Source organism: Psittacula echo, assembly GCF_963264785.1.
Source record: "Psittacula echo genome assembly, chromosome: 22".
Lineage (NCBI taxonomy): Eukaryota > Metazoa > Chordata > Aves > Psittaciformes > Psittacidae > Psittacula > Psittacula echo.
The window spans coordinates 1,169,575-1,197,171 of NC_137758.1; the positions used below are offsets into that span (position 1 = coordinate 1,169,575).

At 43.2% G+C, this 27,597-nt stretch overlaps 1 protein-coding gene across 3 annotated transcripts in view; it reads right to left on the reverse strand.

Moving 5' to 3' along the window:
• Positions 1-27,597, reverse strand: part of KDM5B (lysine demethylase 5B) — a 50,285-nt gene that overhangs the window by 10,331 nt on the left and 12,357 nt on the right. For 2 of the 3 annotated variants that reach the window (XM_080632807.1, XM_080632805.1), the window contains exons 3-20: positions 27,096-27,218; positions 26,057-26,227; positions 21,040-21,174; positions 19,972-20,065; positions 18,486-18,592; positions 17,086-17,244; positions 16,424-16,543; positions 15,764-15,922; positions 15,157-15,338; positions 12,159-12,321; positions 11,037-11,156; positions 9,947-10,141; positions 9,368-9,549; positions 8,636-8,760; positions 7,731-7,881; positions 4,022-4,136; positions 1,781-2,136; positions 502-640 (exon numbers count right to left, since the gene is read on the reverse strand). In XM_080632807.1, coding sequence (XP_080488933.1) covers positions 502-640; positions 1,781-2,136; positions 4,022-4,136; positions 7,731-7,881; positions 8,636-8,760; positions 9,368-9,549; positions 9,947-10,141; positions 11,037-11,156; positions 12,159-12,321; positions 15,157-15,338; positions 15,764-15,922; positions 16,424-16,543; positions 17,086-17,244; positions 18,486-18,592; positions 19,972-20,065; positions 21,040-21,174; positions 26,057-26,227; positions 27,096-27,218 — 2,796 coding nt within the window. The remainder of the gene's footprint in view (positions 1-501; positions 641-1,780; positions 2,137-4,021; positions 4,137-7,730; positions 7,882-8,635; positions 8,761-9,367; positions 9,550-9,946; positions 10,142-11,036; positions 11,157-12,158; positions 12,322-15,156; positions 15,339-15,763; positions 15,923-16,423; positions 16,544-17,085; positions 17,245-18,485; positions 18,593-19,971; positions 20,066-21,039; positions 21,175-26,056; positions 26,228-27,095; positions 27,219-27,597) is intronic. The other variant, XM_080632806.1, reaches the window with a different exon arrangement.

A 27,597-nucleotide genomic window follows, 5' to 3' on the forward strand; every position in this document is an offset into this window, starting at 1 on the left:
GCCATCAGGTCAGAAGTTCCTGATTTAGTCAGGCAAATGAAGGATGTGAAAAAATATTGTAGGTGACCTTTAAAGATGTTAGGGCATTTGTTTCTTCAGGAGTCAGCAAGCAGAACTTTGAGTGGGTCACCCACTCCGTAAGTGTGTGTTACAGGAGTGCAGCAAGATGCACAATCATAGAATCGATGGCACATAGAAATCTGAGTACCAGGTAACTGTTAAAATGCGATGAAGCAAAACTTACCTTAAGGTAAAGCTCCATAATATAACATCTTTTTAACTTTACATTTTTCTTAATAGCTCCTTTATAGATTTTACTGCACCCAGTTAATTGCAAAGGCAAAGAATATAAATCAGCTCCAGAAAGTAAAACCAACAGCACCCAGGGCATAAAGTACACCATGGCTAAAGCAACAAGATGAAGCATTCTTATTTCAGTGCGATCCTGAAGCACCAAACCACACATGACGGTGCAGAGCAGGGGCGATGCAGCTTACGTACCTGCAGAGCTTCCACTTCCTGCAGCCAGTCTTTGGCCTTCTGCACCGCGTCTTTCAGTGCGACACCACTGGGGAGATAGGCTGGGATCTCCTCTATCTCCTTCACTGCTGCTACAAGACTGCTCAGTGACTGCCGGGGTCTGCATAAAGAACGTAGCTCAGTGTCAAACACTGCAACATGAGTGGGGGGGTTCTGCTCATCTGGCTTATTAAAGCCCGAGGGTTACAGCAGGGAATGATGTTACGTCAGTACGAGAGGTGCAGCCTGTACCACCAGAGCATCAGTAACAGAGGCGTGCTTTTGGAAATGTACATTTGTCTGCTATAGACTCCCACTAGAAATACTCACACATGTGGGCTTAAGGGGGATTTAACATCTAGTAACTTTTGACTGATAGAACCTTGGATCCTCAAATGCACACTTAAACCTGAAAACCAATATCAGCCAAGAGATCCTGCCTTAGAAGGTTAAAACCTCCCTGAAGGTGGCTTTTCTGGACTTCACAATTGGATTCCGCTACCTTAGAAAGGCACAAGCACAACCGCACCTCCAGTCTGGAGGTTAATCCCAAGCTTATTCCAGTTCTGAGCTCTCTGAAGTTACCGTTTCAAACAGCAGCATTACTCAGGAGTAAGAAACACTCCAATGTGTTCAGAATTAGGAGGCTTGGGGGAATTCTCAAACATAAAATCAAAAGTGAGGAATCTTCAAAGAAACCTTACACACAAGTTTATGTCATCTTTCTAAGCTTGAAGTAGACTCTGCTCTCCCCCATTTTACTTTATAAATCAGAAGGTCAAAGCAATGAGCAGAACCATTTTTCTTACTAAGGTTGTATTTGGCTGATTTCCTTCTCCCCTGCACCAGCTCATCTGGAAAAACCTCCTCAGTGTTAGAAATAGTCCATCTCATACAGTTTTACCAGTTGCTGGCATATATCCCAGCTCCATCTGGACATGCATCCTCCAGTCTAACGCTGAGGGAGGGACGAAGGTGGAAAGGAATGAAGAGGTGCCTTAAAACCCTTCCTGGTGTCAAATGGAGAACTCGCACAATGATTGTGGAGCACCACAACCACCAGGAACAAACAGCAATGTCTAAAATTGCTCAGTCAACTCCTCTCCCTCCTCCATCCCTTTCCCCTTCTGGATGGCAGAAGATCTGCCTTCATGTTGTGAACTGGGTGAACACACGAGAGCCCCTTTAGAAGCAAATCCAACTATTTCCACTTTAAATAGCTCTGGAACTACAAAATACAACACAAAGATTTAGCCTCTACCTGGCCTTTATCAGGTTTCTGGCTTTGTCATCCCAGTGTTCAGACACAGTAAGCAGCTCCTGCAGCTTCGCCATCGCTTTCTCAACTGCTGGGTAGGGAGCGAGTCCAACACCTGAGTCTATGAGCCGTCTCATATCATCTAGAGTGAGAGAGCTGTGGTCTGAGGAAGTGAGCTGCACGTCCTCCAGCCAGCGCGCCTGCTCCAGGCGGATCCGCAGTTCAGCCAGCTGGGGTAGATCAACGTCAAAGTCAAAGCTGACGTCCAGCAGCTCCTGCAGCTCTGCAGCACTAGGCATTTCTTCAGAAAGGAGTTTTTGGCTTTGCTGTTGAAAAGCTTCCACACGATCAAGAAGATCCTGAAATACACAAATGCAACAATACCTCAGAGGAAACACCCCACTGCCACGTTATCATGGCAAAGAGCGTGTCTCCAACACACAGTGCACGTATCAGCATCTCCTTGTACAGAATGTGTCTACAAGCCTGAGGATCACAGAACAAGGGGATTCCACTCTAAACCCCTTCTGAACCAAGAGACAGGAGTCAAAGAGGTCTTAGAATAATAAAAAGGATCCAAAGGGACATTTTAAATGTTCCATTAGTGCACTTTCTGGCTTTGTTCTGCAATGAATAAGGAGGCTGAAGAACACCAAGGTTAAGAAGGCTTTGAAAAATATTGGGGAGCACACGGAGCTTCTGGGGTTCATTTCTGCTGCACTGTTAAGGTCTTTGAGCTGCACCACGGTCCCAGTAAGCCACAGGCATTTCACTCTTTCATGCAGTGCAGCACCTGCTCTTGCTCCATATGTTTAACAGCCAGCTACCCGTAAAAGGTCCCTCTGTGGCTGTCTGCACTTCACCCAGCATCATGGACAGCTAGTCAGAGTAACCTCACTGCAAAGGCTGGAGTTATTCTGTACCTAGCCATCCTGCCCAGTGCTCCTAGTACTGCCTGAAATGCTATTCCAGCAGCAAGTTCTTCCTTCATAGCTGATGTCTTGGTATAGTGCCAAGAAGGTTGTTTGCCAGAACAGGCAATCTCACCCGTAATGGAAATAAAACCTATTTAGAGATATATTAAAGTGTGAACTGATCTCCCGGAACTGACATTTGTATGAACACCCTAATTTACATGACTACATATAACTTAGGATCATTGAGGATGGTATAAAAGAATCCCCTGACCATATGTGTTTTGATAGTTCCCTGTTCAAGAATGCCAGATGGAGAAGAACTGTTTGCATGTCTGGCATCGCTGAACTTCTGCTTTTTAAACAGTAAGCTAACTTCAGAGTTACAATGCTATAAACAAATAACTGTAAATAGGATTACATAAAATCTGATTCACACATTCCAGACCCAATAAAGCTTCAAAGCAACAATCATAAAGCTGAGCTGGTCTATTCTGATTCAAGTGTTACATGACACTGGTCTCTCGGCATTGTGCAGGCACTTAAGAGCCAGTTTGGGAGCTGGACACTACATCTCCTGCTTCTCAGAGTCACAAATATGCAAAGCCCTTCTCCTCTAAGACAGGAATTAGAGCTGCACACAATTATTTTCCTTTATGATATGCAACATTTTGGCAAATTCTGAAACCAAATCTTGACTTATTTGCAATTTGGCTGAGGGCTGATGAGCTGGTGAGCAAATAACCAGCATCAGCTGCTGGTCCTGGGGGACAAAGTGGTCTGACTCACCCTGAGCAGCAGGTATTCTGCTGGAACAAGCTTTTGGGCACCCTGGCTGGCAGCTTTGCCTTAGGGCTATCTGTGCTTTTCCTGGCATGTGGGTTGAGACTGCATGAGGAGGTATCTGTTTACAAGGCTATGAGAAAGCTGGTTCTTGATTAACAAAGTGATCTGAACAGGAGAACTGTCACCCAGAGCACTTTGGAGTTGTGAATATTCTCAAACCCGGCTTCACTCTTAAGAGGACACTGGTTAACTGAGCCCAAACTTTTAGCCTGGAGTTACCCAAGTCACCCTTGCTGCTTCTTTGCATTACTTCATACAGCACTACCACTTCGATTGCCTTATGTAGTATAAAAATCTAGTGATGGTGGACACCAGCAGCACAGAGAGCTCCGTTCTTATGCACCTCCTGTGCACAAGTTACCCAGATCTGCCAGGTCAATTGATTTTATTCTTGGAGCAACCAGTAAGACAGGAGATTAACACAGTGCAAATACATCACTAGGACAAACGCTTGTGTTCCTTCCCCTAGAAGTATGTAGGTTACCTTCAGTAAGGGTGTCTGACTGAGGACACAGGGTAGAGCATAGAGCTGCCTCACAAACAGCCTCAGCTCATTCACAGTCAGCTGATTCTGACACTTGCCTCCTCCGGAGCGGTACCTGCAATCACACAATTCAACTCTGTTGGGTGCCACTAAACAAGAAAATAAACTCCAAACTTCTCAGACATTTGCTTATGATTTTGTGTAAGATGAGCTTTACTCACAAATAACACAAGATTCCAAAGCACCCAGCAGCCCAGGGCATACGTACATGGGGAAGCTTCCTTTAGCCATAGCAGAATGAGCTATTGTTGAAAACACTCTTTCATATTAAATAGTATTCCGGAATAACTCTTCATTCTTGGAAGAGCACTGGTTATTATGGAATAAAATTGAGCCTTTTTCCAGAACACAAAGTAATTGTGGATAAACTATTCAGTTATGTTGCAATAGCTATTGTAGTGCGCTCTCCCCATGCCCGTTCCAAAGGAGACCAAATCCCAGTTGTGAATGGGTTTTATCTTTACAGGTCATGTTGGCACTTCTGACAAATCCTCTTCCCGCTGAAATCATCGTTCTCATTTTTACCTACAAGCTCTGTATCAAACGAGTGGCTTAGAAGTGTTAACAAATTGGCTAGTATTAAAAACCTCTCCGAACTCAAGCCAGTATTAATTGGGTCTGAGAACCCTGAACAGAAAAGGCAAGAAATCTCTTACAATGCTGGCTCCAATTTAACCCACAATATGTCACTGAAACAAAAGAGGAAAGCAAGAGCCCAGCAGGATGTGCCAGCACGACTGCAATGTGAACACTAGGAAATTTTAATTTACCATTTCATGGTAAAGATCGGTGGTTTTGAAGGCTATGCAAGGTCCCATTGGGAGGTCCAAAACCCGGAGGTCCATAGTAAGCAGAGTAAAATGAATTCAAAGCCTCAGGTACAACAGAGGCTGGTTTGTGGTTTACAGTGGTTTACTGGGCTTTGTGGAAGCTCTGCAGGATCAAGTTTGAAAAGGAAGTATTTCCCTACATCTTCACACATGTAAAGGGCAAGTCTGACTGTCACATATGTTTTTGATAACCTGAAATTACATGAGCCTAAAAAGCAGTATTCCCAGAAGAGCCCATGCCCATTCAGGGTTATTAATCACAAAGATCTCTAAGCACAAGGTCTCCAAACTCTTGGAAACTAAGCAGCAGAAAAGATATCACCAGACCTAGAGAAGGAAGGGGATGGATAGTGGGAACATCCCTCTGTGCTTGCCCTGCTTTTCCCTTCCAGTGCCAGAGAGGAACAAGGGCTACATGGTCCTTGGGACCAATTCAGAGAGCTGGTTGCAGAACAATCTTCCAAGCAGCAACTGGTGAGACTGCTCATCCCTCACCAGCACAAGAACCAAAGCAAACAGGGAAGTACAGCCCGTCCTTCTTCAGGTACCACAGAGAAGGTGGTGAGCTGGAGTCATAGGATTTACCCCACGAGAACATTTATCACCTATCCTGGTCTTTTCTCCCCAGGAACTGTTGGGTGTATTATACAGTAGGAGATCCTTGAGTATCACTGACCACCACAATTAACAGGGATGACCTTTCCAGTAGAGTCAAATCTACTGCTCGACCCTTCCAAACTCAGACTCAGAACAAAACTCTCAGTCCATAAAGAAAAGTTTGTCAAAAGCATGAACCAAAGGTGAGGCAGAATCCACAGTCCTTCCTAACCAATACGCAGCAGTGGGTGTGATGAAGGTTACCCAAAATCCTGCAGGTAAGTGAACTTCACATAGATGAAACTGTATTCGATATAACATGTATCAAGAGTTTAAGCAGATTATTCTTTATGTCTTCTAGATGTGCTATGAGCACTCTCCCCCTTCAGTTGTTTAAGGGGGATAAAAACCATCCACCAAATAACACAGGTTTTTTAAACTCTAATTAGGAAGATTTGCAACTGGACTTTTCCCAGAAATACACCAAAAACATCAAAGGAGAAATGGTGAGAGAAAGGCTGAAACCACTTTTGGAGTAAATAAGAAAAACAATCCAAGCACTACCTTGATCCTGTGCAGTGCAGCACTGGGTGGGTGATTCACCACAGTCTGTAATGCTGAAGGAGCTGGCAAATACAGCTGTGAGAAAGGCTGACACACTGTCACAGTGACAGAACAGACCTGGTCAAGGAAATGAAGGTAAAAACTGCTCCTGGCTCTTTCCAGACCAAGCAAAGATGGTACGGATATAGAGCAGGAAGGACCCTGGAAGAGCTCATCTGGCACAGAACAGCTGGGAAGCGCCTGGCTGCTTCTCCAAGTTCATCATCAGGAGGCCTGAGCAAATACCAAGGATGGGAGAACACAGACTGGGGATGCCAGAATGAGAAGAGATGGTTCAACACTCAATGAAGGAAGTGATTAGGAGTGGACAAGTCCTTCAGTAACGGTGCCATGAATCTCTGGGTTAGGAATTACCTATCTGGCAGAGGTTGTGCCTGTTGGAATGCTGCCTCTTTTCATTTCCTGATGTAGTATTTTTACATTGCTCTGACAGAGGGTTCATCCTCTTGTGCTGGCAAGACAGCGAAGGTGAATTTTTATCAAGTCCTTGCTACAAAGACTCATGATCGCTACAAGGGGTAGGCGCAGCTACAAGCATCACGTCTAAATAGCAGCTGAACATTTTACTACTGAAGTCCTTCAAAGTTGGCCTTAAAGTACTGCAAGAACACAGGGAGTGACAAGCTACAGGATGTCTTCTGAGGCAGGCAACATGCAGAAACCACACAGTGCAGTTACTTCAGCAAAAAAGCAACTGCTCTGACAACCACCACGCTGGTCAAAGCAGCAGCAGGAGGTGAAAATCGTCCAGATAGGACAAAAGAGAAACAGTCTTTTCTCAACTACTTCACACTTTTAAGAGTGGTTGGACCTGAGCAACGTTGTCCTCCACAGACAGAAACCTGCCAGCCTTTGAGGCCAGATGCAGCTATTTTAAGTCTGGGTGAAGAATCTGCAACAGATGATGATCTGTGATCCCCAAGAGAAAGGCTGGTACACCAATACAGCCACCATCAAACTGATGCAATGAGCAGATCTGCCCTCATCCTTCTGGATCTTTGGATTCCTCTCAGCTCATTTCAGACATGGAAACTGCCAGCAGCACCAGGCAGCAGAAATCTAGTTCACAAATGATGTATTACCTAAACACTGCTGTATCTTCAAATTCCTTGAGCAAATAACCCATCTTTAAAGATTTAACACAAGTGCTGCCAAAGAAAGAGCAAGGATTTCCCAGAGCTCTCATACAGCATTCCCAGCAGCAGCAGCTTGGGCATTTAAGACACTCTTTTTCCACAAGACAAAGTATAATACATATAATGACATATGCACCACTGACAGATTTCCAGCCCCCATGGCACAAAGACAAGCGGATTGGATCTTTTTGGGTGTTACTTGTCTGGAAACACCACACCAACACATTAGAGTGAATTTACTGCCCAACTGTCAAACACAGAGGAAGAAGAGACCGAAAGCTCAAGATGTTTAACCTCTTACATGCAGTAAAGGTGAACCTCTCTGCAACAGATGGCTCTCTTGGGAAAACAAAATGATTACTTGCATTTTGAAGTCTACCCAGGACACTGGCATCTATCACTGGCCAGTGGTATCTACCTTCAGTGACTCCACTTTGAGCACACACATACAGAAACATTTACCTGGTTTGCCTTTTGCCATTGAGAAGCTGCTGTGCAACCGAGGCACATTTGTCTGCATCCTGCGTAACCAGCCTGAGGTGTCGCAGAAGATCATTGTCTGGGAACTTCTTCATTTCTGATTCTTCTATCAAAGCCTTAAAACTGATGAGACCTTTTGGGAAAGATGCTAAGTTAATAAAAGTCTCCCTTAGTGATGGATTTTAAATGGTGAAGCTGAGTAACACAACACATTAAATATATTTCTATTTCAGCTTCAGTTACATTTTGTAGCAACGTGACTTACAAGCTTACATAAAAAGGACATGGAACTGTTGGAACAAGTCCAGAGGAGGCCACGAGGATGAGCAGGGGCTGGAGCACCTCCTGTATGGAGGCAGGCTGAGAAAGTTGGGGCTGTTCAGCCTGGAGAAGAGAAGCTGCGTGGAGACCTCAGAGCAGCTTCCAGTGTCTGAAGGGGGCCTACAAGGATGCTGGGGAGGGACTCTTCATCAGGGACTGCAGTGACAGGACAAGGGGTAACGGGTTCAAACTCAAACAGGGGAAGTTTAGATTGGATCTAAGGAAGAAGTTCTTTACTGTGAGGGTGGTGAGGCACTGGAATGGGTTGCCCAGGGAGGCTGTGAATGCTCCATCCTTGGTGGTGTTCAAGGCCAGGCTGGATGAGGCCTTGAGTGCCATGGTTTAGTGTGGGGTGTCCCTGCCCATGGCAGGGGGTTGGAACTGGATGATCTTAAGGTCCTTTCCAACCCTAACTATTCTGTGATTCTCACACAGAGGCAGCTTAGCATAGTTACTTTAAACCATGAGATGATGTATGACTTCCTCTGATTGTCACATAAGAGGTGCTAAGGTTCAGAAAGTGGAAACTGGCAGTCTGTGTTGCAGACAACAGGTAAGACACTTACTTTTCTTGTTGTTAATTTTTGCCTCCAGAGCTTCGTTAACGTTGGAAGCCCACTCGTTGTACGATTCTGCGCGCATCTTCAACGCGTTCATCATTGGGTAGAGCTCCTCCAGGGTGTAGCGGTACCTGCAAGTAGCACAGAATTCAAACTCGTCAGCAAAAACTGGGGAGAGCAGGAGGGTACAGAGGAGGGACATGAACATGGGTTGGTCCATACAACGCAGAAATGATCTACTTCGCACCTAGGGTGATCCTGTTAAGACCTACATCCACACCATGCCCTCTTAACACAAATTCAACATTTCAAGTGCTTCAAAACAATTTCAATGTTGCAGTTGAAGCAACTGTGAAGTTGTCTTAGGACATGCTACATCCATGTAGGACAAAGATGTGGCACACAACAGCAAAGGACACATGACAAAAGGAAGCGAAGCTAACAAAAGCAAGAAATGGCAGACACAAGGACTGGATATAAGGAATGATGACCTTACTGATGTAATAAAAAAGCAAACTAACTTATCCAGCAATTTTCACCATTACAGAGCAAGAGCAGCTGAATGCTGAAAAGAAAGAGTCTTTGTATTCAAGCACAAAAAAGACACCGTATTTGCAATGGATTGAGAGAAACAGAATACTGAGACTAGCACCATTGACAAAACAGAGCAGGCACTAGATTATCAAACACGTACAACAAATAACTTAATAACAGTGTTATTTGCTATGCAAAGCTTACCCTAGTTTATACTTGTAGGTGGGACAAGAACAGAGATCCTCGACATGGTACAAGCATACCAGGAATCCAGGTTTACAGGGACAATAAACAGCAGACATAAAGCAGGTGGTTTTACACTTCAAGCACTGTCGCTCATCATCAGGAAACAGCTCAAAAGCCACCCTCTCCGAGTCAGTCACTCCCTGCAAAACAGTGTTCAGTCACCTCAAAGGCTAATGAAGAGGTAATCATTCCAAGCTAAAACATCAGAAGCTGAAGTTATCAAAGGAATAATGATGTTTAGAAATAAGATATTAAAACCAGGTAGACACAAATCCAGGTTAGTGAAAAATCAGCTGTTCTGACTACATTACTGTAAGAACAAATATTACTTTAAAAAAAGAGACATTCTGAACAATATTGAAGGGCGGATGTTAAAACACGGTGCATGATAAATGATTCTTTAGTCAAGTGGCCCTCTGAAATCAACAGCGCTCCTCAGGAAGGTACCATGCAGCTCTAAGGCAGTGACAGCACAGCACAGGTCCCACTGCTCCAACTGTTCTCATTATAGTATCATTTCCTACAACTCAAACTCACCAGTTTGTCAACCTTCTCACGCAACCTCTTCTCATCTTCAATCATAATAGCCATGTCTTTCTGAACTGTAGATGCTACCACCACATCAAGAACATCTGCTTTGGAAGCCATTTTACAGATCATCTCATCATGAGAGAACACACAGTAACGGTTCAGCAGACGGTAATGTTCCACACACTGGCGACCCAATGGCAGCTGCATTGAAAAACAGGAAATAAATGAAGAGTTCAATCTGAAAGTTACATTCAGATACTAAGTTTTGTCCTATTAACCAAAAACTATCCAAATGGGAGGTTAAAACAAACCCTTCTAGCAAAATGTTCCCAATTCAGAATGTAGGACTAGAGAAATCAAGAGCCTGAGTTCTTGTGAACCAGGTCTGCTTACAAGTCTCTTGCAGTGGGCACTGTTGGTGCAAGCAGGTTAGTGCAGGTCACGGGGGGAATGACCTATCTGGAAGAGACCATAATTAGAGGTAACTAAATCATTAAACTACAGTAGTCTCAGGAAGACCCAAGCTAAACATACACAGAGGCTGGGGAAGTGTCAAAGGGCAGAGTACATACCCCTGCCCTATGCTCACCATTTGACGGATGCCCCATCAAGGGCAGGATTTAGGGCACACTGGACCCTCTTCTTGAATTATATGGCTGGTTTATGTGCTGCAGCATGAGAAATTGCTGACTCCATGAAGTCCCTACCTAACCCAAGGCACAGTAAGCAATTCATAATGAGCTGGGCAGGTTACTCATAGCTTTAGTTTAGGACTGCCCAACAGCCAATGGCGCTCAGGTTACAATGAGGTTACATGTTAGAGTGCAGTATGAAATCCATGGAAGGACAAAGGAAAACCAAAACCAAGCTAACCCAAACACAAAACCACCGTCGCAATGCAGAAACCTTGCTTCCAGTTTTACTGATCTCCTCCTTGTAAGGGAGGTTTTTTAAATCTGAGATGGGCTACATTTCCAAATAGCTAAGACAACGTTTTGGGGGGAGAGAGGTGTGGAGGGGGTGAATTACAGCTGCGCATCAGGTAGGAACAACTTCGGAACTGCGCTCTTCATTAAACCCTGGTTTCGGAACCTACCCAATCGACTGTGCAGAAGTTCACAGCTTCAGCAAAATTGAAACCCTGATTGAAGCCACTGTGATAAGCTCTTGGAAAGGTGATCACAAACTCCCCAGCGCACTGATTGGTTCGATAAACCTAGGAGAAAGCAGACGAGCGTTAGGTGAAGCCTGAACAGAACTGAAGGCTCTGCAGAGAAGATAGATTTCCAGCTCCTAGAACTTCTGTAATGATTCTGGACAGTTTTAAACCCAAGAATTACAACTGGCATTTAGTAACTTGTCCTATAAAATCCCAGAAAGCAAAGGGGGTTTGTGCAGCTCTACCCACATCCTAAGCAGTTTTAAGCCACCTGCCTGTGCCTTCTGCACTTTACTCTGTGCACAGTTCCACAGGCGAAGCACAGGAAGGCTCTCTTCAACAAGCAGTTGAAGGGGAAGAGAAGTTTGGAACCTACTCAAAAGTTCACACCATTGTAAATCTACTGGCTTTTAGTGCTATGCAATCAGCATGAAAGCAGGCAGGGCTTCCTGCACCTTTCAATTTTGGAGTCTCTCAAAGCATAGCAAACATCACAAACTTTGCAACTTCTTCCAGATTTCCCTTTCAGTCCCAAGGTCAGCCAGTCAAAAGCCAATTCAGTTGTAAAGGGACATAATTCCCACAAATAATCTATCATGGAATATGATGGAAACTGATGGAAAATGTTCTTAAACACCTAAGAACTTATCCAGGCAAAATAAGAGGATGTGGATGACAGATAAAGGAAGAATGGGTTCTGCTCCCTTGCCAGGATCTGCCAAAAAAATCTGTGTCTGCTTAACCAGACATAGGAAGAGCTCCTGCCATTGTTTCAAAGGTCAAGACTAAACTCTGCAGCTGAGGTACAGAAATAGAAATACACTAAAGGTGGATCTCCAGAGAAGAGTTTGCCAAGCAATTCGAAAAGCAATGATTCCACTGCCCATCTGTTCATCTGTACGGGCACATTATACTAGACAAGGAAGATACCACACACACGGAAACTACCACACCACCTCTGTAATAAAAGGAGCTTCAATTAGCAGCTTTGAAGTAGAATTCAGTGTAAATGGCAGAGGGTTGGGTTTGGGGGAGTAGCACAGGAGTCCAACAACATACAGGCACTCCGTGGGCCATCAAAGTATTCGGGTTCATTATGGTGACAAGTTGGTGCAAGAGATCTGGCTGAGATTCAAATAGCTCTGGAGCAAGCTTCTTCATTACATCCTCCAGCTGTTCAGCTGCATACCCTGGGGCTCCATACCACGTTTTAGGCTCCCCCCTGCAAGATTATTAAAAAAAGTTAAATATAAGCAATCTTTAAGTTACATTTTCAGTCTTCTGCTTTAAAACACACCATGTCAAAAGAAGGGGTTATCACCAGGAAGGAATGCAAGGACTATAGACCTTTCTGAACCGTCACGTTACACAGGTCCCTCCTCCAGACCTAAGATGTAATTGTCTGTATTTCTGAGCACATGCTTAAAACACTGGGGGGGTGGAGTGCAGGGCATGGGTGGAAGAGGGAAGACTGAAGAAGTCTTCAGTGAAGTTCTGCTGATTCCAGCACAACTTCAAAACATCAGCTGTTTGACTCAAACGACACAAACTCCCTGTTGGATCTAACAACCAAAGCCTGTTCTTTCCATCTTGTGGATAATTGCTATAAAAGCAACATAAAGTAAGTAGAAATTAAACTTCCAAGTTATGCAAAAGACATCAAGGGAAAAAAATGAATCCAGAGCAGGAACAAAGAACTTGCAGCAACAGCTTAACCCAGTGCAAGCCAGTTGAGAAAAAATAAGGTTATGTAGATGTGTTCCAATAGATACTGCTTCAAGTTTAGAATGACGCTGGCTCGCTGCAGCACAGAGATGAAAGCACCTTCCCATCCCATCTAAAGAACAACATTAAGAAAGGTATCTCTGTAAGAAGGTAACAGACAAATCACTTTATCCCAAGACTCCTGAAGAGCTGGCAGGATAAAGCTGACCCAACAGTATCTTGGTTTGTGCTGGGTTCCCCCCGCCTCTCCCCATAAATCATGAAGCAACTGGGAGGATTCCAGAAGAAAAGAGTGAAGTATGGATCAGAAGCATATCCCTCATACCTAGGAGCTTATCCCTGTACTCAGGCAGCACCTCTGCCACGGTGAAGAGGACAGCTAGCAGGAGGGACTGTGGGAGGGCAGTTACACCGGTGGTATGAGGGTTAGCAGAAGTAGAATCATCACTATGCTCTGTTAAATGACCATGCAGCCTTGGACCTGATCATCTTGGAACAACTCCATGAATTCCTCAAGACCAGCCATAGATGTAACCAAAAACCATCCTGCGTCCTCACCCAGTACTGGGTTAGTCAAGAATTCTGCTCCTTGATGAATGTCAGTGGCAAGGAACAGATGACAGCAGCTATGAACTATGTTAAACTTGGACCAGGATACTGGTACAAGGGGTCTCTGGACTTCAACAAAGCACGTAACTGAGAAAGACACAATTCTTATGGACATGTTAAGGTGTCAGCTTTATGAAGGCAGCAAGCTGCAGAACGGATGAGGGTGGCAGTTCTTTCTGCACTGCTACCTGACCCATTCCTCCCTCCACAAATACTAGTATCAGTGACGGTAACTCTTCCTCTGACCAGCACTGACATTTATTTGCAAGCACCTTTAGAAGCAAAGATTTGTTTTCTTCTCCTTTTCCCACTTCAAGAACTAACACAGGATTTAAAGTCACTTCAGCCCTATGAAAGCTCTGCTGCTGTAGCCTGGTTCCCCTTGGGGCCATCTGCTCAAACTACTGTGCCAGAATACAAGCTCCTTCAAGACAAATGGCAACACTGGAGATAGACATTCATCCCTCCTATTTCACAAGATCAGTCCTGCCTTCTGAGGTCTCTTCAGAGTCTGGAGCATTGCCTCTTCAGCTGTAGGTCATTAGGATTGGCTGCTCTGGCCAAAACCAGTATTAACCTCAACTACACAGTGCTCTCCAATAGGCTAAACCACCCAGACTTAAACCTCGAAGTTGAAGGGAAATACAGAAGAACATCTGCAAATGTAAAGACCATGTCAAGACTTTCATGCTGGAGAAGCCACGCATTAAAAGCAGGTGGGACAACTTTCACATGTGTCTGTGATGGCACGTACATGTCTGCACATACGTGCACTTCCCTATCTTTCTGGCCTTGACTGGAAACACTAAATGCAATATGGGACAAATGATGGGGGACATAAGACCATTCTACCAATAGTGAGGGAAGCTCTCCTAGAAGTTGTGCAGTTTCTACTGCAAACAAAGAACCTCCTCTCCTGCCCAGATTTAGCCTGACTGAAGACTCAGATGGAAAAACAAGGGCAAAAAATGACAAAGAAGGTCGCATTTACAATGTAAACCTGATCACTCATTTATGTAGCTTCACTCAATCATTGTATCAAGTACTGAGAAAGCAACTGAAGTCACTGACTACCTGGACTGGGCTACAGCAGCAGCTACTTCAAGGAGCAGCAATTGAACAACTGACCAAAAAGATGATCTACTGAATAGCAGCTGGGACGTGGTTTTCCTATTTTGCTGGAATATCTAAGGTGAACAAGGAAAGGGAAAGAGCTTGAGAGGCTTCAGGAGTGACACGAATAATTCAAACTCCAGAGAAGCTGCAAGGTGAAAAGTTGAAACAGCTCAATCTATTTAGAATATCAAAGAGATGGCAAAGATCTGTCCTGATTAGAGCTGACAAGTGTTCACTTGATGACAGGATTTATGAGAGAATGATCTATCGAACACACAAAAAATATGCAGGGTCCTAAGACTGTTGAAGCTAGATGATGAAAACAAAAGTTGTACATTGAGCATAATAAAACATTTGATGGAGTAACGGCTGTGTCTCTCATGGATTTTAAACTGGGAATGGATGTCTCTTTCCAAAACATGACCTGTTATCCAGAAGCAAATCAATGCAGGAATAGCACTGTGTCAAATTGAACCCTGCTGCTATAGGACTGCAAGAGTTATTCTGACCTGAACCACATGAAACTGGATTTAGTGCACTAATTAAAAAGGGGAAGGGGGAATAAAGGGAGATTGCTTCTCAGGCTGAGTTCATTCCTCAAACTCACCAATGAAGATAGTTAATCGAATAGCTCCAGTGGTCTTCTATATGCCAACAAAATGAAGAAAAGCACATTCCTACATATAGCCAGGGTAATTTCATTCCACATATGTCTGCAGTGATGTGAGCAAGAACAGACTGCTCCATCACAGGCATGTTGTTTAAATTCCAGCCACTATCGAGGTATTCCTGAAAATCGAACAGAACAGTCGCAGGTTTGTACAACATGAAGTAAAAAACCCAAGAACTTAGAACAGGAAAAGCATCTTTCCCAACTGAAAAATGTAAGAAACAGGTCAAAGAACAAACCCTCCATCGTCTTTGGTCCTTTCACAAGCCTTATCTGACTGCCTTTGTTAAAATGCTTTGTTAAAATGAGACTTCGTAAAGTTTGGAAGTTATTTATTAACTTTGAGGATAAATCTGTGGCTTTTAATGCCTGATCAGAGCACATTTATTCAAAACTCTGATATAATTCTCCTCTTCAAATACTGTGCCATATACATAAACCAAACACTTTGCAATCCAGTTCTAGTATTGTGCTTTCAACCAAAAAGACCTGTTTAATGAAGAACTGCAATACAGACGGACACAGTGAACTAATAAAGACCTACCTCTTCTTCTGGTCTAACTTTAAATTTCCCACCCCTGACTGGGAAGCCACTGCCAAATTCCTTTGAAGCAATATCAGCTCCATATTCTACTGTCACATCCTCTTCAATGGTACTAACAAGTCTCCAGAACTCTTTTTCAACCAGCTCAGTGGGAACCATCTAGATACGAGAAGAATAAAAACAAGAAGCATATCCTGAGGAATCAGTATGTAAGAAGAGCGTGAATCCAAGCTGTCTCAGGGAAGAACCTCCATTAGCTTGAAGCATCTCACCAGTTCAGAATCATTTCAACAAGAGAAAATAAAATGCAGCAGCACTTTGTTACTCTTTATTTCAAGGTGGAACCTTGGTGGTTCCATCAAGGACACGCTGCTGCTGTGTTCCCGCAGGAATGGGTGACAAAGAGCATCCTCTTCCTTACAGACACTTCAAAAGTGGAACCCCCACTCCAAACCAAAGCATCAACCAATCAACCCAGCAGCCAGTGGAACAAGAAACCGCGACACCAGCAAGAACACAGATTCACTGACGTAAATGAGGACCTGTGATTTCACCCTGTTCAAAGGCAGAATTCCTGCCTCCCCCTCAAAGTTATATACTTTAACTAAGCACAAACCCCAAAATCCATAGCATGGCACCAGGATAAATACATGAACGTACATGGACCGGCATGTTAAAGTAGTCTGACTTGAATGCATCTGCCATTTCTCCAAACGTGCGAAGCGTATAGTCTCTTGCTGCTTGTTCAAAACCAAATGCCTCTTGAGGCTTATTACACTCCTGCAATTGAAGAGATCATCATTTCTATGATGCATTAATAAGACAATCTGTGCTCAGATTTTACACAAGCAAGCTACTATTACAGCATCTGGTAAGAAGGCAGGACCCCTGACCGAAATAAGTGACTGTCTCAAAGCTCACTGAGTCAGAAGAAGAAACTACCCTGCTTAATTCACCAAATCACAGTATTTATTTATTGATAAATCTGCATTAGCATCAGTGAAGTCTAATTTCTCCTTCCTCTAGTAGAGCTAAGCAATAAGAAGACCTCCATGCTGATGCACCCAGTGAGACTCAATTTTAAATACAGAGGAAAGATACCCATTAAAACCCAATGTAGTCGTTAAAGGCACATCAGTTTTTGGTTTCCAGCTTTCCAATTTGAAGCATGCCCAATCTTCATTTTAGTTCTACTCTTGATCACATTGTTTGCACAACCTTAAATAATAACAAACTGTATTTTCAATCCCTAGGATCGAGTTTTAAAACACCACAAAAGAAGAAACAGCCTTCAGCCTGACTGCTATGGTTTGTTGGATTACCTGAGCCAAACACTGGGGACACCTCCAGTCCCCTTTGGGAACATCATGAAGGGGTGGAATTAAACAGAAAGTATGGTAACTGTCATCACAGCCATCGCACAACAGGAGACGGTCCTCATCGTTACCACTGCCACATAAGAGACATACATACAAATCCACCTGTAACAAAAAATTGCCAGAGTGGGAATTGGAGCACTTCGGGTAACTTCAGGTGAAAGAGCAGGTTGGTAACTCAGTCACCTGGGACATCTGCTGAAGTTTAGTTTACTTGTCCCATTTCAGAGAGAAAGTAAAAACACAAAACACTTATGCCAAAGTTTAACTACTCCCTCCTGCTCTGTAGTTTAAGGAAGGACCACATGAGTTCCAAACCCTTCCATGTATTATTTTCCAAGTGACAGGAGACCTGATTCAGTGGCCAGCTTAGTTTGAATCAGCAGTGCTGTGGATTTGGTGGGCGTAACACCAGTTAGTTGCTCACAAACCCTTTTGCTTCTTGCTCTCACTTGCAGCATGTGTGCAGCCTTCCAGTACCTAAAGGGGGCCTATAAGGATGCTGGGGAGGGACTCTTCATTAGGGACCGTAGTGACAGGACAAGGGGTGATGGGTTCAAACTTAAACAGGGGAAGTTTAGATGGGATCTAAGGAGGAAGTTCTTTACTGTGAGGGTGGTGAGGCACTGGAATGGGTTGCCCAGGGAGGTTGTGAATGCTCCATTCCTGGCGGTGTTCAAGGCCAGGTTGGACACAGCCTTGGGTGCCGCGGTTTAGTGTGACACCATGGCAGGGGGGTTGGAACTGGATGATCTTAAGGTCCTTTCCAATCTGAACTATTCTCTGATTCTATGTTTCATCCTTCTCTGAGTCCAACTGTTGGGAGCCTCAGAAGAGAGGAAGGACTCCCTCTTGATGGCAGCACCCCTCTTTTTTAGCCAGAGATACTAGCCAAGACCTTCATTTTCATCTGGAAAGGCACCAGCTTCCTAGCAGAGCTGTGTGCTTTTGGGCTGATAAAGGAGGATGATGGAGGTTTCTCACAGCAGCTACCAAGCCCCAAGAGAAAGGGGCAGGTCAGCAATGGGCAGAGAAATCAGCTCACGAAAACCCATTTCTATTTGGACTCTTGATTCAAAATGCTTATTTTAACACTGTATCTTGGAGACAGAAAACAAGTTACTTTAGCTGCAATGAAGCTTAACTAGCCTGTTAAGCTTCAGCACAAAGCTTTATGAGTATGTATGTTCTCCCAGGCACAGATACCGCTTTGTTTCAACCATAGGGTTACATGAAGAATACAAGAGTCTTTATTGTCATAAAAAGGCCACATTTAACTACATACCCAGGAGAAACCCAGGAACACCCACAACCAACGGGAAGCAGCAGGAAGCAGGGGTACTCACAGCATTAGTGGGCTTTTTAGACCGGACTTTGGATTTGTCTTTCTCTGGCTCCCCGGCATGTTCTCTCTTCTCGGGCAGTTTCACTGTGCTGTGCGTTTCCTTTTCTGCTGCAGCAGAAAAACACCAAACAATGAGGGGATTACAAAAGGTTTAGTGCTCAGAATACGTGTTATTATTTATTTTGCTATTACTTTTAGACTGCATCACTCCCAGTTATCTGTTGAATTCCTTGTTACCCCATACACACACGCGTTTCACTTAGCTTAAGACAAGATCTGAACACCTGCAATTATCAGAAACACCAAGCATACCACCACGAGCAAGCAATGACTATCACAGCCCACATACTTTGAGTAGGTATTTTAAATCCTACTTAGATAACAAGCATCTTCATAAGCTAAGATTTTGTTTCCATGTGGTGGTAACAAATGTAGCTCAATCACTCCATCAATTTTACAGCAGCATGTCACATGGAGACATGAAACAACACAACAGCTTCCTACGATGACCTTCACACTTCAGTTTCTTGTACCACTTCTGGTGCTGAAGACAAGGAGGCAATGAAGTCCTTGGCTGAAGTTACACGTGAGCTTTACACATAAACATGAGACAATCTGAAGCATTTCTTGGAGTCTGAGAGCTAACACAGTTATTAAAGAGAAAAAAGTCTGCATCCTTCAGACATTTAGGCATTAAAAAGCTGTCTGGAGCCTTTTCCTTCTTCTCTTCAGAAGGAGAAAAAGAAAGACCAAAATCTACACAAATTATTGGGGGAAAAAGACTCTTTTGAATGCACAAAGAGACTGAGAAGCTGCTTCATTCATTTCAGTTAGCAGTAGTTGTACATGGTCCCTGTATTTGCTTTGCCAAATCAGCTCTCAACAAGCTCCTTCTTCTGTTTGATGGCATTAAACATTTCTTCTCAATCTGAAATAATTATTTCTTAAGGACACAACAGACTCAGGACTATTGATAGAAGGAATTTAAACCAATCCTGTTATGGGAACTTGATGATGAAGCTCCCAATCCTCTTAGATACTGAAGCTCACACGATCCTTTGCATTCGTGAGTTTCATTTCCTGATTTCAATTTCTTTCCTAAACCTATGTGAAATCTGATACAGCCTTACAAGCGTTTCCTTTCTTTAAAGCCAGTGGATTGATGCTGGGTATTGAAAATACAGACTAGAAACATGACTCAAGTCTCGCTGCTCACTGCTCCCCAGGAGACACTGAGGTTCAAAAAACAAGGAGAAATTGTTGTTTCAACTGAAAGTATCTTCTCCAAGATAACCACGCACAAACCAAAGAGGTGTCACAGCCATGAATGGACCTTTCCAATGAAGTCAACTCACAAATGAAGTTTGGTTGGTTCGGAGTTTCTTAATACTTTGAATTGTTCCAACTCCTGCATTTAACTCTGGTCTTGAACCGTTTGCACAAAGGAACAGAAATTGCAATCCCATTTTGTTTCAGTCCCCACTCACCATTTTCACATTTGGGAGGTGCACATCCCATTCTCCGTCTCAGATTGTGAGTTCTGGCTTCCGGAGGGTCAGACTCACTTTTAATATTGGTTGCCTTAAAGAAAACCGAAACAAGATTATCATTCATGGAGACGGAACACTTTGGGTTTAGGCTTGTATTTGGGAAAAGGTTCACTCCCATCCATCCCACTGCTGCCTGCCTAAGTGCGGACCCATGATCCTGGAACATCCTGGTGGGCAGTGCTGCACCCAAGAGATCCAACCTGTGCTCATCCCCTCCCGCCCACTCCGGTAAATGCCAAGAGAAGGCTGCAGAGGTTCAGAGAACGAGCTCATGTGAGACATAAGCACTTCACTGAGGTACAATGGAGGTCTGAAAACTTGTACCCTGACTTGTTCTAGGGAAAAGCCAGGCAGACCAAGTCAGACGAAGACTTGGACGACTTCATTTAAAAATCAAAGAACCATTTTAGACTTACAAAGGAGTAAATCTAAAAAGGCAATCGGAATTTCTGAAATACCTGTATTCAATTATTGAACAAAAAAAAAAAGAAAGAGTTCAGAGAGAAATAACACAGGGAACAACCTGGAGAGATCTGAAAGGAAATCCTACAAAAAAGCCTGTGCCAGCCATGGTACCACATTTTTAGTATGACTTCAGCAAAGGAGCAAGGAGCTTTGGGCTTTCACTGATTTTCTTTGATTCTCGAGAAGCAGAACATCCTCCAGCCAAAGCAGGGCACTCAGTGGATTGCGGAGATTTCAACACAGAATAATGTTTGACAATTCTTGTATTTCTTCCCTGAAGTTTTGAGACTCTGGGAGAACAACTCCCAAATCCCTCAGCATAAAGATGCGTGTCTCCAACATTGTATTTTTAAGCCTGATTTCTTAAGGAAATGAGGTCATGCAACCACTGTCTTGCTACTCACACAATCAACTGCTCCCTGAGCTTCAAATAATAGGACTTGTTGGTCCAGCTTCCAAAGTGTGACTTCCATCACTGCATTATTGCTGCAAGCTCGGTCACCACAGCGCACTTGCCCGTACAAAGAGAGATTCTCTCACCTCTGCTCTCAGGCGCTTTGCTCGACGAGCAGGAGGACAGGTTTCCGATGGCTGCACAGACTGTCTCTGGGGGATATCGTGGGGCTTATACTCCTTGTCCTTTGTGTCACTGGTGAGATCTGGTTTTTGCAGGCACTAAAGAGAGACAATTTGATTACTTCATTTCTGCCTCCACCTCTCATGCAAACTTTGTGCAGAACAATTTCCTGGCTAATGTGAAAGAATGTAGAGAGGGCTTCCATAATCACTGTGCTGAGTTAACAGAAACAGTTATTTCTGACAATTGTAACATGACCAATTTGAGTAAGTCACAAAATCGCTTCTCTCTGCCTTTTAACTGACTGCAGTAACCATAATAAAGGATCTTAAATAGAGCTGAAGTCATTCCTTAAGTGTTATGAGCACCAAACACTTCTGCATGGTAATACTAACACCGATTCTTCTGGTAGATGGTGCTTTTGGAGACTGTATCAACAGCATACTGGAAACTGCTGTACTGTCCTCAGGTTGCATTACTGCAATGCTAATGTACACAGCAAGACAGAAGTAAATTACAGCCCATCATCCATCCCATTCCTCACTGAATACAGTTTTGTCTGCAGAACATTGCATTCTTCATATGTCTTGGAGAGGACAACTCTGCTGCACGAATTAAGGACAGAAGGAGAGAAGATGCAAGAACAGTTTTAGTTCTTTCAAGTTGCTGAATGGACACAGAATCACAGACGGTCTCAAGCTGGAACACATTCAGTTGCTGTAAACTGTACATACATTTGGCAGGAAAAATAACAATTAATGGCAATTGCAAGTTTGACAAAGCCACACAGCAGTAAGTAACAGCAGACAAAATACAACAGATTAATGAGCAAACAACAAATCCTAAAGGGAGAAAAAGTCTTCTGTTGTTAGGAAGTATTTCACATGAACTGCCGGATCCACGTCTCCCCGGTTCTGTTAATTTGTTCCCATCACAAGCATTTTCTCAGCTCAACTGAAAGAGGACAGGAACTGCAAGAGAACCGCGGCAGCAGTGGAAGGACTAATGCAGACAGCACAGGAATCAGACTTTCCGAAACAAATGATCTCAGAAGGGGCAATGGAAAAGGAGAAGGTGGTATTTCAGAAGACACGTTCATGCTGAAACGAATACATATTTACCAAACCAGGAAGTATCTGTCAAGGGTAGCGGGGTATCATTAACTGTCACCCACAGACAGTCCACAACAGTGCTCTAAGAAACCTCCAGAAAATAGGAAAACTATGAGAGAACTAAAGCAAGCGGCATTGATGCTCCCCAGAACATTGCCACGTTTCGTGACTCCAATAAAACCTGGTTCCTTGAATCTTGCTCTCATATGAAACAGATTTTTCCACTTCAAGTTTCGACTTCTGATAACAGAGAACACACGAGCCTTGAAAGCAAATATCAAGAAAGCTTTTCCTAAACAAAAGGATAATGAAACCTTGAAAGAGAAAACCAACAAATCATGGAACTTGCCTTTCTGCAGTGGTGGCCAAGGGGAAAGAGAGAAAGAATCCCCCCCCCGAAAAACAGCCCAGAAGACATTTCCAAAACATTGAGGTTTCAACAACTATTTAAGCAGAAACATTTCCAGTGCCTCAGTAAGCCAAAGGCAAAGCAGTAATATGGAATGGATGTGAATTAACATCTTCAGCTGCACCTAAGAACTAGAAATGTGAGTCCTGTCTAAAGGATGAGAGTGCCCCTCAACCTATTTCATTCCCAGACTGACTTGATCAACTGCAAGCAGCATCTTTAAGCAAGGACACTACGTGCCATTTCTTCAGTCCTTTCCTCTCCCACCCAGCAGAGCCTTTCTGGTAAGGTTCAGCCTCCATCAGTAATTTACCATAAGCTCATCCTACACACTATGATCTAGCCTGTGATCAGGATCTCATTATATTCTGAGAAGATGGTTCCACATATAATCCTCCACCTCCAAATGGCGGCAGAGCAAATTCAAATCCCATCATCTCAAAGTATTAAGGAGCAGCTCCTTCAGCAGGCAGGCAAAGGACACAGTGGGAATGTTCACAAGGCCTCCAGGATGTCAAAAAGATGAGGGAGGAAAGAAAAGGTTGGGATACAATTAATCTCCTCCAGATTTAGGTGGTAATTTAAAAAGCTCATCACCCAAGCTGCCTGTACTTGCAGGATATAACCCCAGCTACATATTCACTTGAGGGTAAGAATCACCCAACTCCAGGAGTCCTTATTTGCTCCAGTAAAAATAAAGGATCCTAGGAAACCATCCCACAAAACATCTTTATTAGAGGCATACACATATAAACCTTTGGACATGTAAATCCCACTCAGGATATTAAAGCCTTAGTCTGGAAGAGACCAGACCCAGAATTACTAATCCAGTTGTGTTCTCTGAAAACCACACCACCAGCAGACCATCTCTAGCCTCCACAAACTGCAGCTCTACTTTAAATCATGCAACTATCTGGGCAATGCACCCCAGAAGATGGACATGTAGGGGGGTATTTATCTCTCTGGGGGTATTTATCTCTCTGGGCACACAGCATGACTCTCTTATCATACCGGTGGTTACTATGGCTCACAGTACAAGTGAGGTACAGAGAGTAAGAGCCAGTACCCCAACAGCTTTACTGTAACTACTCTGGAGACAACACCCAAGACCTGCCTAGTTCAGTGTTTCAAGATAAGATAAATAAATGCCTGTGGAGAGCTACTTTGAGTATGAAACCGGCTGATTTAAGGGATTCTTGCTGTTTGACTGAACAAGAGCTTTAATAAAGACATGCTATTTGTTCACCTCTCCACAGCTCCAGCCAGATTCACTATTTGAGTATGGACACAGAAGCATCTCCAGCTGGGATATTTGTCAAAGGAACTCCTGAAGCTAGTTTAACATGTATTTAAGCCACACATAAACAATTAATGCTATACACAGATCTGGATGAGATTTAAGTTATGGCACGGTCATCAATGGAAATCACTGTGTCTTTTCAGCTTTTGCAGAAAGAAGTCAATGGATATTCCAAGTAGTACCAATTAAAAAGTTAATAAAAATTAAAAGCAATCAGGGAGTGGCCTTTCCCAATGCTCATCCTGCCTGCATGAAGAGCTTCTCTCACAAGGCTTGTTAACTATTGCAAGAAGGAAGCACGCACCTCAAACTGACAGCTGTCAAATGGAATAGCAACGTCTCCTCCAAAACCCAGAATCACAGACACTCGGATTCCCAGGAAAGCACTGAACAGACATACAATAAAACGGACACCTACACAAGAAGCATCTGGGAAAGCACCACTTCCAGCGTGGAGGAAAGCCAAAAAGAGTCTCAGCTGACATTCTTCCTCAAAAAGAAACTGTATTGCCAAACAAACTCAGCTGGAAGACAACACTGTCAGGAAGGAAGTCAAGCCTTAGAGTGAAAAGTGAGCTGAAGCCAACAGATTTCTGTGGATTCTCTCAGTTCACTGAAAACACGCATCTCTGCCACGTATAGGAGGGGAATGTTTTAACAGCTCTGGGGGAGGTTAGAGGAGGTGTCTGGAAAAGGAAGTTAACCTCACCTACATCTCCAGAACTGCATCCACCAAGCATCAGTCTGCAACAAACGTTATGTGCCCTTTGCAAGAGAGCGCTTGGGAAGTCAAAAGGAAAAGGAAGCATGATCTCTTTTGAGAAGAGTTTTCCTCTTCTAAGAGGGTCCACTGCTGAGAAAACACGAATGAAAGGATCAGCTGTGCGACAGACCGTGTTCCCTCTTTCACAACTTGTAATCAGATCTTTCCCTGTGCAACTGCGCCTCAAAAAAATGAAAGCAAAGCTCATCCCCAAACACACCAGCTTCCAACAGAACAACAGAAAAGAGAATCAGCAGTTTTCAGACCTAATAAAACCACACGAGGTTATCAACGGTCTTGCTTTCCATTGCTAAACATGAATGTGTCTGAGGCAAGGCAAAATGGTTTTGATACAGCACTTTCCCAACACAAAGCTTTATATTCAATTGTATTCTGTTCTTATCTGCCATTTAATACTCAAACCTACCAAAGTTCAATTATTTCTTCCGAAGGGTCTTCAGAATCTCAGTTTTTCACTGAAGAGTCACCAGCACTAGCTAAATAAAAAGCCTTCAATGCCAACCTTTCCTGATGTATGTCAAGAAGCTCCCCTATTTTGGAAGTTTTATGTAAAAGGCCAGTGTTGACTTCTGCAGACAGAGACATACTTGTAACAGGATTAGGGCTTTTATTGCTTAAGAAAGGTCAACACTCCTCTGCTTGAAAGATCATCATGGAAAGAGCACTTCAAATAAAACTGGATGTTGGTAACTGCAACCTATTTTGGTGTTCTGAATAAATGGATACTGCTCTAAAAAAAAAGCCCTATTCTTCATTAGAGGTTATGTTGCTCTCACTCGCAACCAACTCCGAGTTTTGTTTTAACAGCCAAATCTAAGCAGAAAGGATGAAGATTTTAGCTTGACAAAAAAGTCCCAAGCCATCCTGTTAACTCCACTGCAATATCCATGAAGCATTCTTGAATGCGGACATCCTTAGTGAAAGCAAAACGAGTTACTGCCACAGAACTGCCATAGTTTGAAGTAGTTCCCCAGTCACTCTATGTGCAACTGATCCAGAGCCACAGCATTCTCGTTCTATCAGACATGGACCTATAATGACCTCTGAGTATAGCAGTATTTTGCATTTCACAAAGCCACACTAAAAGGAAATCCTTACAGGAAGTCTGAAAGTTTGTTATCATGAGGCTTCTGTGAACTGGAGAGAGAAAACACAAAAAGGTAGCACTCAAAGCAGTCAGGCAGAAGTTACTTTTTGGATGACAAGTTTGCCCATGGCTTTCTGAATTGCTTACATCAAAGCCACAGACGGCATCTTCTCCCCTGCATGCCATAATGCATAAAACGCAGGCTTCAGAAATGTGCCATCAATTAAAAGAACAGAACAGACTGGCTGCTACATGAACGTGACTTCAGTTAGCTTCAGTATAGCTTACCAATAGGCTTGCTCCAGACTGGAATAAGTTGTAAGGGTAGAGAATGCGCTCGTAATGTGCGCGGATGTGCGAGCCCACAGCTTTGCCAGGAGCAAATCCCATCCTAGTGGCTATTTTGGTCCATTTTCTCTCCTTGCAGACGACATCAAACCCTCCTTCTTCTGCAACCAGCTAAAAAAAGTGAAACACAAAAAGGTCATGTATTTAGTACTAAAGCTCTCAGTGGTTAAGGGAAGCACTGCTTGTATAAAAGCAAGACACCACCACAACTGCTGCTTTAAATCAGAGTGGACAGATTAAAAGAAAAAAAACCAAACCCAAACGTGAAAGTTGTTTCAAAGCTGTAACTGAAACATTTCACATAGAACCCATTCTTAGGAACCCTAACCTTGTTACTTTGCAATTACTTTGCAAACAAGTCAGCACCTGTACTACATGACCAAGCAGCAATTCAGCCTACTTGTGAGAATTACTCTGGCTGCAATTTGTCCACTTTGTATTCCTTCATGACTTGCTAGCACAGCCCAATCACTTCTTCTCACTGGAACAAGTGTTCTATTTTATAGAATAAGCTCAAAAGCAACCACATAAAATCTACGTTAAACGTAACCTTGGGGTCAGCAAACCGAAGCCCTCACTATCAGAATACATAAACTTCTCCAGAAGCTTAACAAGCTTCAGCCTAAAAGTAATTGGGGTTTTTCTCCCAAATTCCTAATGGAAAACGTTTTTTCTCACTGCTGTCATTGTTCAGAAGCTTTCTTCAGTCAAGCCTAAATTTATTCTTGACTGGTTTGTATCCAAGTTAGCTCTAAAGAAGACCTGGAAATTTCATCTGACCTCCTAGCTCACAAGGAAACTCCCAATGATATTATATTTGTTATGATTTTGTCATATTAACTGTGTTAGGTTAACAAAATACTTTTTATTCAGATTAGATCTACTCCAAAATCTCCCTTGAACAACTGTGATACCATCCCAGAAACTGAGATAACACAAGATCTTTTTAGGACAAGTTTCTCCCTTGTAACAGTCTTACTCTATTAAGCTGAAATAAATCCAAGATCTTCCTCTCCACATGTGGTATTTTCAGTGTACATCCTTGGAGCTCCCAAAACTTTGCGATCTGATCCAGAAAATTCAGCTTCACTCGAGTCTGGGCCTGAAAAACCAACAAGCAAACAATCAAATGATCTGCACGCTAGAGGCAGATGAAGCTTTTGTATCCCAGGGTTTGTAATGCTGCAGCCTCAGTTGCCTGCCTGACTTTTCCCTCTGCAATGGCATTTGGTATTTTTCCCCTCTGTCACACGCAGGAAAAAGGAATTAAAACCCATACAGACACCACCAGTCTTTCCCCAGGTCACTCTGTGTTAACTTCTACTGCATTTAGAAAACTGCTTTCTGAGAATAGACAAGCAATGCATTATTACTGCTAAAAACCATCTAAAGGAGCTGCATTGCTAGGATTGATTATATTTATGACATTAATAAAGGTTTATTACAATCTGACTTTTAATAAACCAAATATAAAGCAGTAT